At 30.9% G+C, this 17,340-nt stretch overlaps 3 protein-coding genes across 3 annotated transcripts; 1 reads left to right on the plus strand and 2 right to left on the minus strand.

The window, feature by feature from the left end:
* Positions 1 to 1,035: 1,035 nt before the first annotated feature.
* Positions 1,036 to 3,391, plus strand: LOC106757136 (protein trichome birefringence-like 6). The gene is made up of 5 exons (XM_014639733.2): positions 1,036 to 1,962; positions 2,080 to 2,272; positions 2,362 to 2,552; positions 2,743 to 2,901; positions 3,002 to 3,391. Exons 1-5 carry the CDS (start codon positions 1,262 to 1,264, stop codon positions 3,300 to 3,302), a joined length of 1,545 nt encoding a protein of 514 aa, XP_014495219.1. The 5' UTR covers positions 1,036 to 1,261; the 3' UTR covers positions 3,303 to 3,391.
* Positions 3,392 to 5,559: 2,168 nt separating this feature from the next.
* LOC106756978 (histone-lysine N-methyltransferase EZ2-like) lies at positions 5,560 to 11,447 on the minus strand. The gene is made up of 10 exons (XM_022779027.1): positions 11,391 to 11,447; positions 11,075 to 11,307; positions 10,577 to 10,724; positions 7,583 to 7,785; positions 7,240 to 7,371; positions 7,071 to 7,158; positions 6,590 to 6,637; positions 6,383 to 6,511; positions 5,834 to 5,911; positions 5,560 to 5,745 (listed from the first exon to the last, which is right to left on the minus strand). Exons 1-10 carry the CDS (start codon positions 11,445 to 11,447, stop codon positions 5,560 to 5,562), a joined length of 1,302 nt encoding a protein of 433 aa, XP_022634748.1.
* Positions 11,448 to 15,472: 4,025 nt separating this feature from the next.
* On the minus strand, positions 15,473 to 17,245 carry LOC111241394 (DELLA protein RGL1-like). Its single transcript, XM_022779028.1, has 2 exons — positions 16,803 to 17,245; positions 15,473 to 16,703 (listed from the first exon to the last, which is right to left on the minus strand). The coding sequence occupies exons 1-2, from the start codon at positions 17,243 to 17,245 to the stop codon at positions 15,473 to 15,475; spliced, it is 1,674 nt and encodes a 557-aa protein (XP_022634749.1).
* Between the last annotated feature and the right edge of the window lie 95 nt (positions 17,246 to 17,340).

A 17,340-nucleotide genomic window follows, 5' to 3' on the forward strand; every position in this document is an offset into this window, starting at 1 on the left:
ACTTGTACTTGTTGCCATCCCTCTGGTCAATTCCTCTAAAAGTAATGACAAATAAAAATAATAAATGAAAAACTAAATTGAATTTATAAGTTACTAAATATTTTGGATTATGTTGGGCAAACCCCATTAGTAAGTTGTTATACACCAAAATATATTCCTTTCCACTGTGAAAAGTGACCACAGCTGTACAATGATATTAATATATAATATTTTCCAATGCAGACTATAAGACTTTAAATATTTAATTTAATACTTATTAGAACTTGAATATAGGATTATTAATTAGCTAACATGATTTTATTTAGTTATTTTATATGTTTGATAGTTTTTTTAAGAAATAGTGTAAAATAAAATCCAAAACAGAAAAAAAAAATAATTATTTTGATAGTAGGGTCTGAACGTGTTTTGTTCCAAATGCATCGGCGAGGAATAATGATATTGGGTGCATGTGATTATGAGTAGAATACACTACATACCTTCGACTTTATTCCCATCTTAAAATAATTAAAAAAAGTGGTTGACGAGTCATGAGAGTTTAGTTAGATAAAGTAATTAAAATAATTAGAAGATGGTGTAGGTTCGTTTTGTCAAAGAATAAACAACATATTCCCAACACTGCAATTCAATTTTAATTTTTATTGTTTGAAAATTCTCAAACTTTTGTATAGAAATTTATATTTTATTACATTTAAATTCACAGATTTTTGTAAGAATTTTAAGAAGATGAATGTATGCTTAAAAAGTTAAAATTAATACGTATATCTCTCTCACTTAAGGAAAAACACCTCATAACATAATGCATAGACAAAATCATAGTGGATAAGGACGTATCTCTCGGTCCCTACCAAGAAAAATTATGATTTCATATCAGTTTTTTCCTTTTACATTCATTTAATAATAAAATATTATATTTAACCATAATAATAAAAATAAATAAAATTTTAAAATAAAATGACAATAGTTAAAGTTGTAAATATATTATTATATTTTCCTTTTTCTTTTTAGTTATGACATAAACTAAGGAGCATTTTTGGCTCATTACCTGTTCTGCACCGTGAACAGATGATACTACTTATCAGAAGATTAGAGATTTATTATTCTGAATCCAGCAGCCTGTTGTCACTCACATTGCTTCTTCTGCCTTTAACATCTTTCTACACCGATTAATATTTAATAGCTTTTTGTCTTGCAATTTCCGTAATAATTGGTGCATGAAGTATGATACTACCTTTTGACTCGTATTGAAGAACAGTTCTTGGCAATGGAGAGACAGAGAAGTTTCTCCTTGAAACCCACTAGGCTTTTGGTTTTCTCATTCACTATGTTTTCCTCGATTCTCTTCCTCTCCACCTTCACCACTTGGCTCACCAATTTCACTCCTTCAGTTCACCAACAGATTCATCTTCATTTCAACACTTCTACTTCTACTTCTACTACTAATACTTCTTCATCTCATTCTTCTTCTTCTTCTTCTTCTGTCGGTGACGGTGACAGTGTAACACTCCCACCTTTATTTGTTCATTCCCTGACCGAAAACTTCACACTCAGTGGTGAGAAAATTTCAACTTTGATCGATAACCGTCTTTCCAGGAACCAGGAAAGCTTCTCCGGATCCAAATCTGAACCTGTACGACACCATGTTGGTGCTTCGAATGTCAATTTCACGGCAATGCGAGAGTATGGAACTTCGCCTGAGAGGGTTCCCGGCAACGAGCAGAAGAAGATAGTAACTGGAGGTTTAGATGGGAATACTCAAGTTCCTTTTTTGAAGAAGGTTGAGCAGAAAGGAGTTGAAGGGTGTGATTTAACAAAAGGGTATTGGGTTTTTGATGAAAGCTATGCCCTTTATTCCAAAGATTCGTGTCCTTTCATAGATGAAGGTTTTGATTGTGTGGGGAATGGAAGATTGGATAGAGACTACTCTAAGTGGAGATGGCAGCCCAAAGACTGTGACATTCCGAGGTACTCCCAATTTCAATCTTTTGGGATTTTTTTTTTCTTTGTTTATTTTTCTACCGATGCAGTACTTAGGAAGAAAGTGAAAGTTTTGCTTTTTGGTACTGTGGTTTTTTTCCGAAGGTTCAATGCAACTAAAATGCTGGAGTTGATTAGAGGGAAAAGGCTTGTTTTTGTGGGTGATTCGATTAATAGGAACCAATGGGAATCAATGTTGTGCATGTTATTGGGTGGTATTAAAGATCCATCGAGAGTGTACGAGACCCATGGAAGGAAAATTACGAAAGAGAAGGGAAATTATAGTTTCAGGTTTCTGGTAATTCTGCAGAACCGTACTTCTATTTTGTGATGTATGGCTGGTCCTGGAGAATTCGGTTTTCATACTTTACCCTTTCAACCTTGCAGGATTATCAATGTACGGTTGAATACTATGTCAGTCATTTCTTAGTTCATGAAAGCAAGGCACGAATTGGGCAGAAACGAAGACCAACCTTGCGAATTGATGCCATTGATCATGGTTCATCAAGATGGAAGGGAGCTGATGTTTTGGTTTTCAACACTGCGCATTGGTGGTCACATTACAAAACAAAAGCTGGGTTAGCACTTTTCTTCAGTTTATAGGCCTAGAAAGAAACCTTTGCTGATGTGTGCATTACTCTATACTTGCACTTCAAAGTGTTAATTATGTTAGAGAGGATGAAACTGTACATGATTCTTAATTACTCAATACATGATTCACATCAGTATTTCTCTGATCTGTATATAACAGTTATGATTCTCTAACAGGATTTATTACTACCAAGAAGGAAGTGTAGTTCATCCCCAGCTAAATGTTTCCACAGCTTTCAGAAAAGCTTTAAAGACTTGGTCTTCATGGGTGGACAGACACATCAATCATCGAAAAACCAGAGTTTTCTTTCGAAGTTCAGCACCATCACATTTCAGGTTTGTTTCTAATATTCCCTCATTCTACAATAGCTCTTGTATTTTCCCAAGTTTAAGATGTTCAGAGATGCTGATTAGTGAAGTTAATCCTTTGCAACAGTGGTGGTGATTGGAATTCTGGAGGGCATTGTACAGAAGCCACTCTTCCTCTAAACGAAACCTTATTAAGCACTAGTTATCCTGAGAAGAACATAATCGTAGAGCAGATAATAGAGGAAATGAAAACTCCTGTGACATTGTTGAATGTAACTAGTTTGTCAGCATATAGGATCGATGGTCACCCATCAGTTTATGGGAGAAAAACACGGTCTTCTAGGATTCAAGATTGTAGCCATTGGTGTCTTCCAGGAGTTCCAGATACATGGAATGAATTGTTATATTTTCATCTACAGAGTAGATGACAGTTACCACTTCAAACTCTTTTTCTCTTCATTTTTCTGGAACCTGTATATACACAGCTTGTGAAATATATTCCCTTTCTTCATTAGTTTAGCTTATTTTGATCTTCACTCTAACATTTTACGATTGCAGTTCTTATCATTCTACACGTTAATGAAGGAAACTTCAAAATTTGGAGTACAATAAAACAGGTTGAACTGGATCCATGAGGACCACACGTTATCATTACAAGGGTAGAACATTATCATGAGGTGTGTATTCCTTTCATGGAGTTGTTTCATATAATTTGTTCACCTATAAGGTAAGAATGGTGTAGAACGGTTTAGGAAGAAGATAATGTAAGAATGGTGTAGAATGCTTGTAAGAAGATAATTTTGTTCATTACTATCTTGCAATGTGTGGAGGATGAACTCTAATAGCTTTACATAAAGATAGACATTAAAATTACATTTAGTTGAATATATTATTTCAATCATCCTAAAATTATTGGTGAAGATGTGACACTGCTTACAATAATAAGGATATGAGAAAGTAAAATAATACAATAAATAAAAATGAATTAAAGAAAGAATTATCAACATTATTTTCTTCATGATTGGAAGTTTATATTTTCTGTGCTAGTTGCTTGTTTATCTTAGATAACATATGCGTTGGTTTTTTGAATGAGTTTTTTTTAGTACAAATTTTCGAACCCTTTGCTTTTAGGTAGTTTTATTATTTATAGAGACCAATCAAATAAAAAATTTCGGATGTTTACAGATTCTTTTTATTCATTTTGAAGAAAAAAGTTGAATGAATTTGTTAGTTAAATTTGGCTCAAAATTTTCATATAAAATTTTCAAAATTAGAAATAAATCAATCTAAACAAGTGGAATGATTAGGTTTGGATCAATTAGATTTAATTATATACAAACATTAAAAACATTGTATATAGTTTTAATATTGAAAGAAATAAATAACATCTTTATAATATAACAACTTATTTACATCCATTAAATAATAATAAAAATTATATAAGTATATCGTAAAAAATCAAATATAATAATAAAAGCGTATCATTGATTGGATTTGTAAATAAAAATATCATACTTAAACCAATTATCCTTAGATTGGATGCCTCTGTATCATGTATTAATCAACAATAGAAAAAAGTATTTTGTTTCTTTTATTTGATTTATTGAAGTTGATGCTTCTAAGCTTTAAAGTTGAAGAGTGATAAACAAGTTTTAGTCACTAATTTTTCCTATATTTGGAAATTTCTTTAGATTACTAACCCTTTCCTTTAAAATTATCTTTTATATGAACATTGAAAACTTTAAAGGAAAATTAAAACTATATATGAACAGTGGACTTTTTATCCTTATAGAGACATGTGCAATAAAAGATAATTGTGACAAATTCATTAGTCAAACTAAGTAAATTAGTAAAGACATGTTATGTGATATTTTATTAAATAACAGGAATACAAATTAATCGTAAAGATATTTATTTGGAGTTGATAGTTCCCAAGAACCTAAATCATGTTAAGAAAATTGTTAATCCTTATAGAGTGAACAAGTTACATTATTCAACTTCAACTACAAATTAACTCCATGAGCATAGATTAGTTACCACAATCCATGCTAAAAATTCAAAGAATTCACCAAAATTGATGAAGAATTTTTATAAAAGGGAAAGTGAAGAGAAAATAAGCAATAGGAGTCTAAGTAAAACCTATATCAAAGATGAATGTATGAATCAATCCTTCCACATTGGTGACATTATAAAACTATCTCTATTGGCATAGAGTGGCACTATTTACTGATTCTAGTAAAGTAGATTCTAGCTTGAATGTCTTTTTTTTTTCCTTGCAATCTACTTTACTTGAACTATGCATCTCTTCACTTAAGTGACTTCTTCTTATTTCTTTCTTCCTACAAAAAGAAATAAATAAAACATTCATCAATCATCATAATCACACAATTTAATATCACAATACATGTTTTATTTGATAATTTCTTGAAAAGTTAACAATGAAAAAAATTACCAAATAGCAAACACTTTTCTATTTACAGCTTGGCTTGAAGTTAATTGATACTAATCTTAAAATTAGTTGAATCGGTACATATGAAATAGCTCATTCCTTAAAAATTCACATTAGGAAATTAAAATTACTAATTCATTCTTGTAATTTGATCAATGGATTAATAATCACCAAAGTTAGTATTTTGGTTGACAAATTTAAGCATATTAGCGTTTAATATTAATATCTTAATGACATTATCTACCTTTGCCATGTTGTGAAGCAATTGATCCATTTTCATTAGAAGCCTCATCATCAGATGGACGTGCCCATGATGGTGCACATTCTTTTTTGTAGAAATAATCATAGAAAATCTCATCGCCGACTTTGATATTTTCCTTGGCATATATACCAACTCTATGATCTCCTCCAACAAACATCACCTATGTAATAGATACAACAATTGATAAATTATGACAGTTCCATTGTAAAGTTGTATATCTTCTCCTAAGGTGAAGTATTTTTACTAACCTTCGCATAACAATTAGGTTTTGATGAGTGGTTTGCAAATTTTAACTTGTCTCCATAGCGACGAGCATCAATAACCCACTATGAAAATTCCAAGTTATGAAAATTCCAAATAATAAATTGAAGACAAAAATATGCATGTAAAGACCTTAACATAATTGTTTTTAAATAAAACAATACTTCTTTTTTTATATATATAAAAAAATGGGTAGGGTAAAGGTATATTCATGAAAGTTAATAAAAACAAAATAAAACAATGATTTTTCAAACCGTACAATAAATACAAATTTCATACGTTGCAAAGGAGTATTTTACACTCTACATGTCTCTATTTTAGAAAACTTAAGTTTACAATAAATAGATTAAACTAAATAATGGAATGGTAATAATGTCTATATGATATACATGTTAACTAACAACTACGAGATTTTACATCTTATATTATTTGAACAAACTTATGGTATTATTATAATGCTTAAGTACATGACAAAAGTGCTAGAGTAGAAGAGTAAGTTAAGAAAAAAAAAACTGTAGTTTATAAGATACACTTGCCTTATCATTGAGGTCAAAAAGAAAAGAGTGATTTATTCGATTATATAGTTTTCCACGTTTTTCTGCTTCTTTGTGAGTGATTAGTTCACCTGTGTATTCTCCGAGACAAGCATCTTTGTTAATTGGGTTCTGAAATACATATAAATACTAGTAAGAATGATATATTTCTAAATTATATAAAATACAACCAAGTGCATGCATCTTAACCTTTGCAAAAACTCCCCATCCTACAACATTTGACTTTGCCAAAAGAATCTGAAAAATATAAGAAAAACAATGTAAGATACTAATGTATTTACAATTTTTTCAATGAATAAATAGAAATAATTTAAAGACGTGTGTTTCAAGTATGTATCATTTGTTCTTCTACATGTTTTTTCGTCTGTGTTTGTGTTCTTGTCTATATAATAATGTGAACTTTTGGTCTGTTGCACTTCATTTTTCTAGTTCACTACTTGTTAAATAAAAATGACTAATATAAAAAAAATGTATTATAATAAGAGATAGAAATAAAAAATTATACAAAAATATATGTCATTGTTTATTGCTTTTTTAAAACAACTATTCTAGAAACAACTTTCAAAACTTAATGTAGGCCTATTATGATACGTGGTTGTTGATTAATGTGAAAAATTAATGAAAAATAATTTAAAAAATTGACAAGAGAAAGAAATAATTAGTTACTTACCCTCTCTTTTTTCCCCAAAAGAAGATTCATATTTCCACAATGACCATTTCCACCCCAGGCTAGCTCCCCTGGTGAACCATCCTTGCAACTATACAAAACAAAATATCAATTGGAATTGAAATTGAAATGATTAACAGAATATATAATGCTTTTGATTAATTTAGATTACCCAACCCAACAATTTCGACAAATATCTGGATCACATTCACGGTTGATTGCAAAGCATGGGCATAGTTTACTTCTGCATTGACTCTTGGCACAATAACATCCTCGGAACCGGTTTCTGCAAAACCTTGAACACCTAAACGTAGAAATGATAAAAAAAAAAAAAAAGTATCACAGTTTATATTTAGAATGGACTTTCCTGCCTTCCCAATCATGAACTTTCTTAACAAAGCTATTTTAATAGACAAAAACATGAACATGAGAAATATGAAACATGGTACAACTACTGTGTTTAGTTCAGTAATATGAAAGGCTTAGAGACAGATTATTGAGTGAAATTGACATACCCACAATATTTTTCACAACGAGTACCATGACGATGACAAGTGCATTCCTTTGTGCAGATTCCTTGACACCTACAAGGAGTATACTGTGTATTACTTCGTTTTTGCCCATCACCCTTTTTCCTCCATCTAGCTGAGAGTCCACCACATTTACGAGAATATTTCCCCCTTTTCCGCTGCAACTGTGATCTTGGTGTCTCTTCGTCCTACCAAAATCACTCACATTCAAAAGGAGTTTCATACTGTCTAATACCATTCCAAAAGTACATTCAAGTGCCAAAAGTTTTATAATGTGTATATGATTTTTTTTTATCGATTCTCGAACTATTTATTTAATTTTTTTTAAAGAACTTATAAAAGAATATCATCTTCAATTTTAAATGATGAATTTATAAATTTTAGTTTAAAATGGAGACTTAAAAATCATAAATTTTCCAACATATTTAGAATTATTTTTTCCCCTCTTGTCTCAAACAATCATCCTTTCAAAAGATTATTAAAAAAAAAAAATCAATCCTTTTACTTGTTTTAGCAGAAAATTCTTGGTACAAGACAAATATAAATTTTGGAAAGCCCTTAATCAATGATAATAAGAAGAGTTTAAATTTTCATAACTATTGAGTTGATATTATGTTACTCTTTCCCCTCCTTTGAGAAACAATCAAGACAACAAAAGAAAACATAAAAAAAAAATTGTGAAAACTCTACAAAATTGAATGAAAACGAATTTTAATAGATAAAGCATTTTTTTTGTACGATCATCCATTGTGTTGTTATATAAATCATAACTAAGCTCACCATCTATTACAACATACACTAGCATCGATTATCCTTGACAGCTAAGCCCACCATATGTTACAACATGCAAATATTTTTAATCGCTAACAAAAAACGATACTAAGCTAACTAGTTAGGAAATATCTTTGTTAACATACTCCTTGCACGTTGGAATGGATGTTAATTATTCCATGCTTGGAGACAAGGTATTGGAAAGCTCTGGGAGCAAGACACTCAGGAAGTAAATCTGCAAGTTGTTCCTTAAAAGGAATGACCATCTGTACTAATTTGGACTCAATTTTTTCAGACACTAATGAAAAATCAGATTAGCCACAATATGAAGAGTATATTTGTTGTCACAAAAGATTATAATTGGACGAGTGATATGCATGCCAAAATCCCAAATGTACACCAATCACTGACTTTCACAACTGGCATGCGCTAATATGCTCTATATTCGCTTTCGAGGAAGATATCGAGACAATGTTTTGCTTTTTAGATTTTCAAGAAATCGAAGTTGAACAAAAGAAGAAACATAAGCTAGTTACAGATCTTTGAATATTAGAGCATGCTCCCTAGTCTGAATTAGAAAAATAGGTAAGGTGAAGAGAAGGTTGAGTAGGAAATAAAAGGCCCTGTCCATGTTTGCCTTTGATATATCGAAGAACACGAAAAGGAACTTGAAAATGCAGGGAAGTAGGTGTGTTGAGAAACTGACTAAGCATGCTGATTGCGAAGCTAATGTTTGGTCTGGAATTGGTGAGATAAATCAATCGTCCAATGAGTCTATAGTATATAGAAGCATACAAAAGATGTAATCCAATAATTTTTAGAAAGCTTGAGGGAAAAATCCATAGGAGTGGAAAATAGTTTGGAAGCTAATAACCCTTCATCTTCCAAGAGATACAAAGCATATTTTCTTCCATTAAGAGATATATTTGTACAAGATCGAGCAATTTCAAATCCTAAGAAAAATCTTAGAGAACCAAGATCCTTTTAACAAATTTTGACATGGTTTATCTCAGATAGGTTAGACCCTGTAAGAATCAAATCATCCACATAAGTGAGTACAACAGTGAAATCAAAGTGAGTCTGCTTGGTGAATAAGGAATAATTAAGGCTTGATGTTGTTAGAGTGTAAGAGTCAAGAGTTAGAACAAAAGATACGTCTGTTTGAGACCTTCATCAATATCTTTAAGCGTTTGAACATCATGAGAAGAATGAGAATTCTGCATGTGAGGAGGGATCCATGTTTTCGAGAACAAGTTTCAATCGTATGTCCAGGGTGATCACAATGAGTACATACTTTGGAATTACAACGACAACCGCGACCTTTGCTAACGAAGTATTGTTCATTAAGCCCTTTGAGAAGAACAAAATCACCATCACGATAAGAACATTTAGTAAGGAGAAGATTGCAAGAAGACTTGATCTCGCAAGAACACAAAGGTAGAGGACGAAATTGATCTAAATCTTGATAAAGATTTCTATAGTTGAGTGAAATACACAGTTATACTTAGATGACCTTGACAAAGAACGTAGATTTCTTCTTGAATATTTGAGATGCGAAAAATATCTACCTTATAGTATTTTTTGGACAAAGCATTCCAGATTCATCCAATAAACACTTGGAGCAATTGTGGCATCAATAAAATGAATGAGTCATGACATGACTATAGAGTTACAACGATCGTAATATCTAAAATGGCGAAGCTAGGTTGTGGGTGAGGAAGAATACCAATGAATTGAAGTTTGTTTTTCGAATAAAGAAATTTTATGAGACCAAGAATAATAATTAGGTCCATTCATTTTTATCAAAACCAAAGGAATTTCAAAACTATCATCACTAGTAATGAAATAAGGATTGGAAGAATCAAGAATCATGTTAGGATAAGAGGAGCGACTATGAAGGAAGTAGTTATGAAGATGCAAAAAAGAAAAATATCACGATGCATTAAACCATAAAAGACTCCATGATACCATGTAAAAACTCTACAAAATTGAATGAAGAAGAATTTGAATAGAGAAAGTATTTTTTTTTTTTATTTCTCACCAATTGTGCATTACATTTTATTGTTTTATACTAAGTCCAGTATCTCAAACAACATAGACTTGATAGCTAAGTTCCGTATCTATTACAACGTACAGATATTTTTAACCACTAACAAAAAGTGATAGTAAACTAACTAACTAGGAAATGTCTCTATTAGCAGTTCTCACCGTGCTCTCTGCATTAGCCTGATCATCGTTATTTGCATTTGTAAGTGGCATGGATCCATGGAGCATTGACTCCTCCTCAGCAAACATGTAACTAGCTACTTCCGAGCAAGTCTTCAAGCCAGAAAGTAAATTGCGAGCAATAAGGCAACTGCAAATCGTGAATAGCACCGCGTAAACCAACACTTACACAAATATCACAACTGAGAAAGTTAGCAACAAATGGATTTCAAAATATAGGCATTTTAAAACTTGCTCTACTTGTATAACAGTTGGGAGATAATATCCTAAGAATGCATTCAAAACCTTAATAGAAAACATTGAATGCTTATTACAAGAAAAAATAAGTAATTTTTCAAGTTCACGATTGTGTATAAGCAAATGCAAGTTGAAGCTAAGTTTGAAGCCACCATTTTTCCAGAAAAAAATAAAATAAAATTCTTGAAGAAGAAAGATAATAATGTAATTACTTAAGTGTTTTCAGTGTGAGAAACTCCATACCTGTTTTTTCCAAACACTTCTATCCCCTTCAAATATAAATCTCTCTCTAGAGGTTTCCAATCCAGGTTACTTGTTATCTCCTTAGCATGCTGTTCCCCAACCTTCTCGTCTCGTTGACCATGGTTAGAACTACCAGAAACTGTTAATTTTGAAGCATGTTCAGCAGGACTTTTAAAAGATTCATCATGCATTGTGCATTTTCCTTCAGCTGAAGAAAGCCTGACATCTTTTGACTGAGAGAAAATAAGATTGAAACCAAGAAAAAGTTTTAGACTTATATTCTTCCACAGCCCTAACATGAAAATATACAAATTACCAGAAATCTCAGAGAAAGAAAAAGAAGAATACCAGAATGGCACATTGATCGCCACATGGTTGTCTGTCACCTTCATGTCCAGACCAAGGTTTTTGCTTTTCCTTCTGTGAAGTAAATCATCAAATTGATTTATTGCTGGAGTTGGTAACACAGGTTAAATTGAAAAGAACTTGAAGAATTATTCCTTACAGGATATACTAAAGGTTGAAAATTGCCATGCACAGGACAATTAAAGATCTGCTCAAGAAAATTACAAGACATACCGTTACAATCTTTAGACACCATGCAAATGGCAAGAACTTTAAAGAATAACGTTTTAGAATTTACCAAGCAATGACGACAGAAAAAATTATCCAAAGACTGTGAACTGGCACTCAAGCCTTTCTCCAAACATATCCTAAGATCAGATTCACATCCTCTACAGTGGCAATCTTTAGAGTCCTTGTTTCCACTCTGCATTTTAATTTCTTGAAGTTTTTCAAACCTCTCCTGCATATTTTGATGAGAAAAATACACAAAAATGGTTACTTACAATAATTAATTAGGATTAACAACAAGAAACATATAATCATGTTCATAAGTCATTCCAAATTACCTGGATTTGTGAAGAAGTAGTCTTGACAAACTCTTTAACGATATTCAATACGTTTTCATTTGATCCATATTCATTCAGTGTCTTCCTAATTCAAGAGTGAAAATTGTGACTTTAGAATACAGAAGCTTCAAGCATTTATAGATGATGTAAAACTAACTCAAGTTTGATATTGAATTTAACGTTTAAATATGTTCTTGCTCTCTGCATATTGAGTTTTGCTGAAGGTTCCACTAAATTTTTTACTTTGCTTTTCTTTTTTTCTCTAAAATTAAAAATCAGTTCTTTTTTCCTGTCTATATGTTAAAGAAAATGTGAAATGACCTTTTAAATTTATGTATGTTTTGAGCTATAATGTCAAAATATGACATTAAAGACTCTTCAAATTTGTAAAATAAATATTAAAGAATGAAAAATCAAGAAAAACATTTTATAGAAACTAAATAAACAAAATTTTTATAAAATAAAAATAATTCTCTAGTTTTAGTGTAGTAAAAACATATTCAAACACTGTATGATGATGGAAGTTTCCTTTCCTTAGCATGAAAAATTGTTATTGAATTATTTTTAATTTATAAATAAATAAAACTTGTAGAAGCAACCACAATTCCATTTTAATTTACCACAGAAATTGGTCCTCAGTCTCAGTGAAGTCATATTTAACATCTTCAAGATTTACAATCTCTTCTTCACTGTCACTGCATATAACCATTTCACCTCTGTTTATATCAAAGTACATTTGTTCTTTGCCAATAACTGATTGATCTTCTGCCATTTTCTCATTTCTGTTTAGCATGAAAAATTTAGAAAAAAAATCAAAGAATAAATAAACATAAACCCTGTATATGAATTTGTCAACAATAAAAGTTTATATTTGAAGCATGAAAATTGAAGTAAAACGCACCTACGCACATATACCCAAGATGTATACGAGGGTAGTTTTTCCATGTATGGAATCTTAATGCTTTTTTCAATTGAAAAGTCCTTCTTGCTGATGTGATTGTTATCTGTAATCATCTTAGGGGAACTAACGTGCTTATACAATGGACTTTGAATTCTTGAAGACAGAATATTGATATTCTTCTCACTACCCAAACACTCCCTCTCAGAGATTACTGATTTAACCTCTGAAAACAAAACCTCAAGATTCTTCCAATGTCTTTCAACTTTTTCCTATCCAAACAGACCAATTGATTATAAGAAAAACTGGCAAGTGAGTATGCACAAAAAGTTCAAATCTTCAACAACAATTCATAATTATTCAAAAATTTATATTACTTTTATGTTTATTTCAATAGATTTATTTAAAAATTGAATTTATATTTTTTGGATTTTGAATCTAATCTGTTTAGTTGTATTTGGATTGAATTATCTTTTTTTTTTTTTTAATTTAGAAAATTTAAAACTAGTGAGTTTAGATTAGTTTAATTTGTAAAATATTAGACTGAGTAATGGCATGACTCAGTTTAGGTCAGTCTTGATTGAATCTTGTTTAAGTCAATATGTATTAGACCAAATTGAAGTTAGATAAGACGAAATTGAAGTAGATTTACTAAATCAAATCTATATTAATCAATTTAAATTTAATTAAAAAATTAAATTTAAATTGGATGACTAAATCCAATACAATTATGTTTCATCACATTAAAATGAATTTAGAATTGCGATGACTATATTCAACATATTTTATTGGATTTAAAATTGAATTTCATCCATAATCATTCTTATAAGAAACGCATGCAAAAAATTTCATGCCAGATTAATTTTTAATTCTAAACCTAGTTTTTCAACTGGACATTATCTCATTGAAGGGACCTAATTATAAAACTTAAAAGAGATTCATATAAATGAAATTGAAAATTATTTTAAAAAATATTGAATAAACAAGATCTTACTTTGACTGATTTCCGTTGCTTTGCATTGAATTCATTTGCTGATTGTTTTATCCTTCTCTTCAAGGTTCTTCTACTACCATTTTTTGTTGTCTCTCGAAGTTGTTTCTATCAATGTTATAAAACACAATTAAACCTTACACATATTGCTTACTGAGATAAAATAAAGAAAAGAAAAACATACACTTCATATATTTAAGAAAAAAAAAAAAGAGTAACAAAAATTGAAATTTACTCCTTATGCATTAAAGCAAAGCAATAATTCGTTGATAAAATGAATTATCAATAGCCAAAACACACGTATCAAAAAACAAATTTTGACTTAAAATTATTTGTTCATCGAAAGAGGAACACATACTTGTTTAATTTCTTCTTTATGGTCTGATTAGATACAAAATAAAATTAATTTTAATTCGACATGGAACGATAATTCAATAAAGAGATGAAATGGAAAAAAATAAAAATAAATAAAGCATCTAAAAATGAAAGGAATCGTTGAAAGGGGAAAAACATACTTGATAATTTGAGGATGACCTAGTTGTTTTGTTAACCATGGATACTATCAAAGATTCATCAAAAGAGGAGATAGATAACTTTCCTTCCGCTTCTTAATTTTTCTGTTATATGCGAAATGTGATATTGACGCTTATAAGCTATTTAGATTTAAGGACGAAATATATTGCAAAATGTAAAGAAAGCTTAAAAAAAAAAACAAAAAACAAAAAAAAAATACATTTTCTTTTCAATTTCTCTTTGATATACAAAATATGATATAGTCACTTACAGCCTATTTAGATTTAAGGACGAAAAGTGACAAATATACTTAAAAAAAAAAATTGAAAAAAAAAGAGAGTTAGAAAATTGAAAAAGAAAATACACAACCACAAAATAATAAAAACAGAAAATATTTTCTTTTTTTTAAGAATGCAAAGAAAATATGAGTAAAATCATAAGAGATTACTGTGTTAATGTTTTATTAATAATTATAGTTAAATAAATAATTAAAATAATAAATAAAATAAGATTAATTATATTAAAATTTAATGCTTTGCCAAACAATTTTTATATATTATTATTTTAAAATATAATATTATTTATTATACTTTTTTATTTTATTAATTAATTAATTTTATTTTACTTTATTTGTTATCAAAACAACTTCACTTTTAATTTCTTTTTTCTTTCTCAATTTCTCCCTCATCTTAGAAAAGAACCTAATCATTAAACTCTAATGAAAGAACTGATAAAGCTAATAAATTGAAGTAAATATATTAACATATATCACTCTTCAAATTGCATAATTTATGGTACCGTTTCATATGCAAATTAATGCTCCTTCTATTTTACTAATTGCTTGCGTGTTGGACCACCAATCCCAACGGCAATATTTCCTACCAATTAAGATTAATTTTAGAAATAATAGTCATAAAAATTTTATTTACTTAGATAATTAAAAACATTTATATCAAACACATTTTATTAGTAGTATTGTAATTAAAGTGATTAAATAAGGAGTATGATTAGAGTAGTATTGTAATTCTGAATAAAGTTTTTAATTAATAATAAAAAGTGCATTGTTTTGATTAAAAATAACATTGTCAAAGAAACCTCCAAGCCGAGATTGAATGAATTGGGGTCCCTTTCCATCCAAGTATAAGAGACTTGGCATTCTTTTCTAAAGTGCAGAATTTCCCAAAAGCAAACTGTTTGTTGACGAGGTGAGCTTGGTAAAGAGATGACTCACTAAACCCTGTTTCTATCATTCGGTACCTTGCAAAGAACTTTCTCCAAACATCTATCTTCACATTTCTAACTTTTCTTTCTCTCCCTTCCATTGCAACAATTTCCCTTATCCCTTCAGATAACACTGCTTCTATTTTCCTTCTACTCTCATCATTTTCATCATTTATGCAGCTTCCAAGGCAATCAAAATAAGCTGAGTAGAAGAACAAAGCTTCAATGAACCGGTTCACAAAGATGGGTGAGTTATGGTTTGCTTCAACTTCAAGAACTATCATTATAACCGGCTTCATATTCCATATAACTCTCATCAACTTTTCCATACAATCTGGCCTTGATACCATGCACCTCAGAAAATATGGAGAGTACACAGCCACTGCTTCACCCTCTCCAATTTCAAAATCACCTTCCCTTATCTCTCCAAAGTCTCTCACAAAAACTGCATTATATGAAAAGGGCAAGTTCAATGATTCAGCAAAACTAGTTAACCTTTTTCCAGTCTCTTGTATTATGCTTCTTCGTGAATTAAGTGCAAGTGCAGTTATCTTCAAAAGTTGCACTTTGCAATCCTGCCGTTCTGTCAGTGCTTGCATCAATACTGTATTGTGCACCCCACATACTGTTTCGAGATCAATAACATGAATTTTGGTCTCAGATGCAACATGTTCCACTATAGTTTGTATTCCGGTGAATTGCATGACTTGATTGAAAGGAATATTTTGATGGAATGTTAGGGCAACATTGGTGTCAATCTTTTGAATCCACCCCCTTTCTTCTTTTTTCTCTGATCCCTTCGCTGTCGTTCTTCCCAGTCCTCTGTCGATTCTCTCTCGAAGCGCTTGGGCGAAGTGAAAGATAACTCTTTGAACGGGGCTTCCATTATCGGGTGATGAATTCAGTTGACAGTGGAGAAGTAATCTGTTTGCACGTTCAAACTGGTGGCAACCTACCCTCTCAGCTGCAGCAAGGAGAAACTGAGCAAGTTCTACGTCTCTATTTTCTTCCTCAGACAAACCACCAAAATCCAATCCGTATGGGTGCATAGGGATGCAAAAACTATCATTCCAATGTGCAGAATATTGAACATATCTGAAAGCACAAGATCATAACAGATTTTGAATCGGAAACACAATTTACATGTTAAAAAATATCGACTAATCCAATTCAACTAAATATATGTGACAATACCTTGCTCCAGCTACTCTCATAATTTCTTCAGTTGATATCTGGTGGTGATCTAAAGAAGGTTTCGCTATATTTTGCTCGCTTGTCCTCTTAAATCTGCTTCTGTAGTTTCTCAGCAGCTCTAAGGATGCTAATGATGGTGGCAAAGCTGATTCTATGTCATGTTTCGCTGGCCAAGTAGTTTCATCGAACTGTGGTGTTGGTTTCAGTTGCATATCATAGTCACAGTTAAACTCTTCTAACAACTTATCAACTTGGGGTTCTTGTAGCTGTTTCTGATCTTCATCCTCGAACAGTTTGGTTCCTTTTTCATCCTCAATAGGTCCCAGAAATTCCATTCCAGAAAAACTCTCTTTCTCTTGAAACACATCCTCTTGTGTAGAGCCATAACCCACTAGGATTTCTCTTAAATTTAAAGCTGTGGATGAAAATTGGTCGATTTCCATGTTAACGTAATTAATCAAGAAATTGTGTTTATCTAGATAAACATAGGAGAGAGGGTATCCATTACCACGATTCAAGGTGGAAAAGGAATATTTGA

This window comes from Vigna radiata, chromosome 3 (assembly GCF_000741045.1).
Source record: "Vigna radiata var. radiata cultivar VC1973A chromosome 3, Vradiata_ver6, whole genome shotgun sequence".
NCBI classification, from domain to species: Eukaryota; Viridiplantae; Streptophyta; class Magnoliopsida; order Fabales; family Fabaceae; genus Vigna; species Vigna radiata.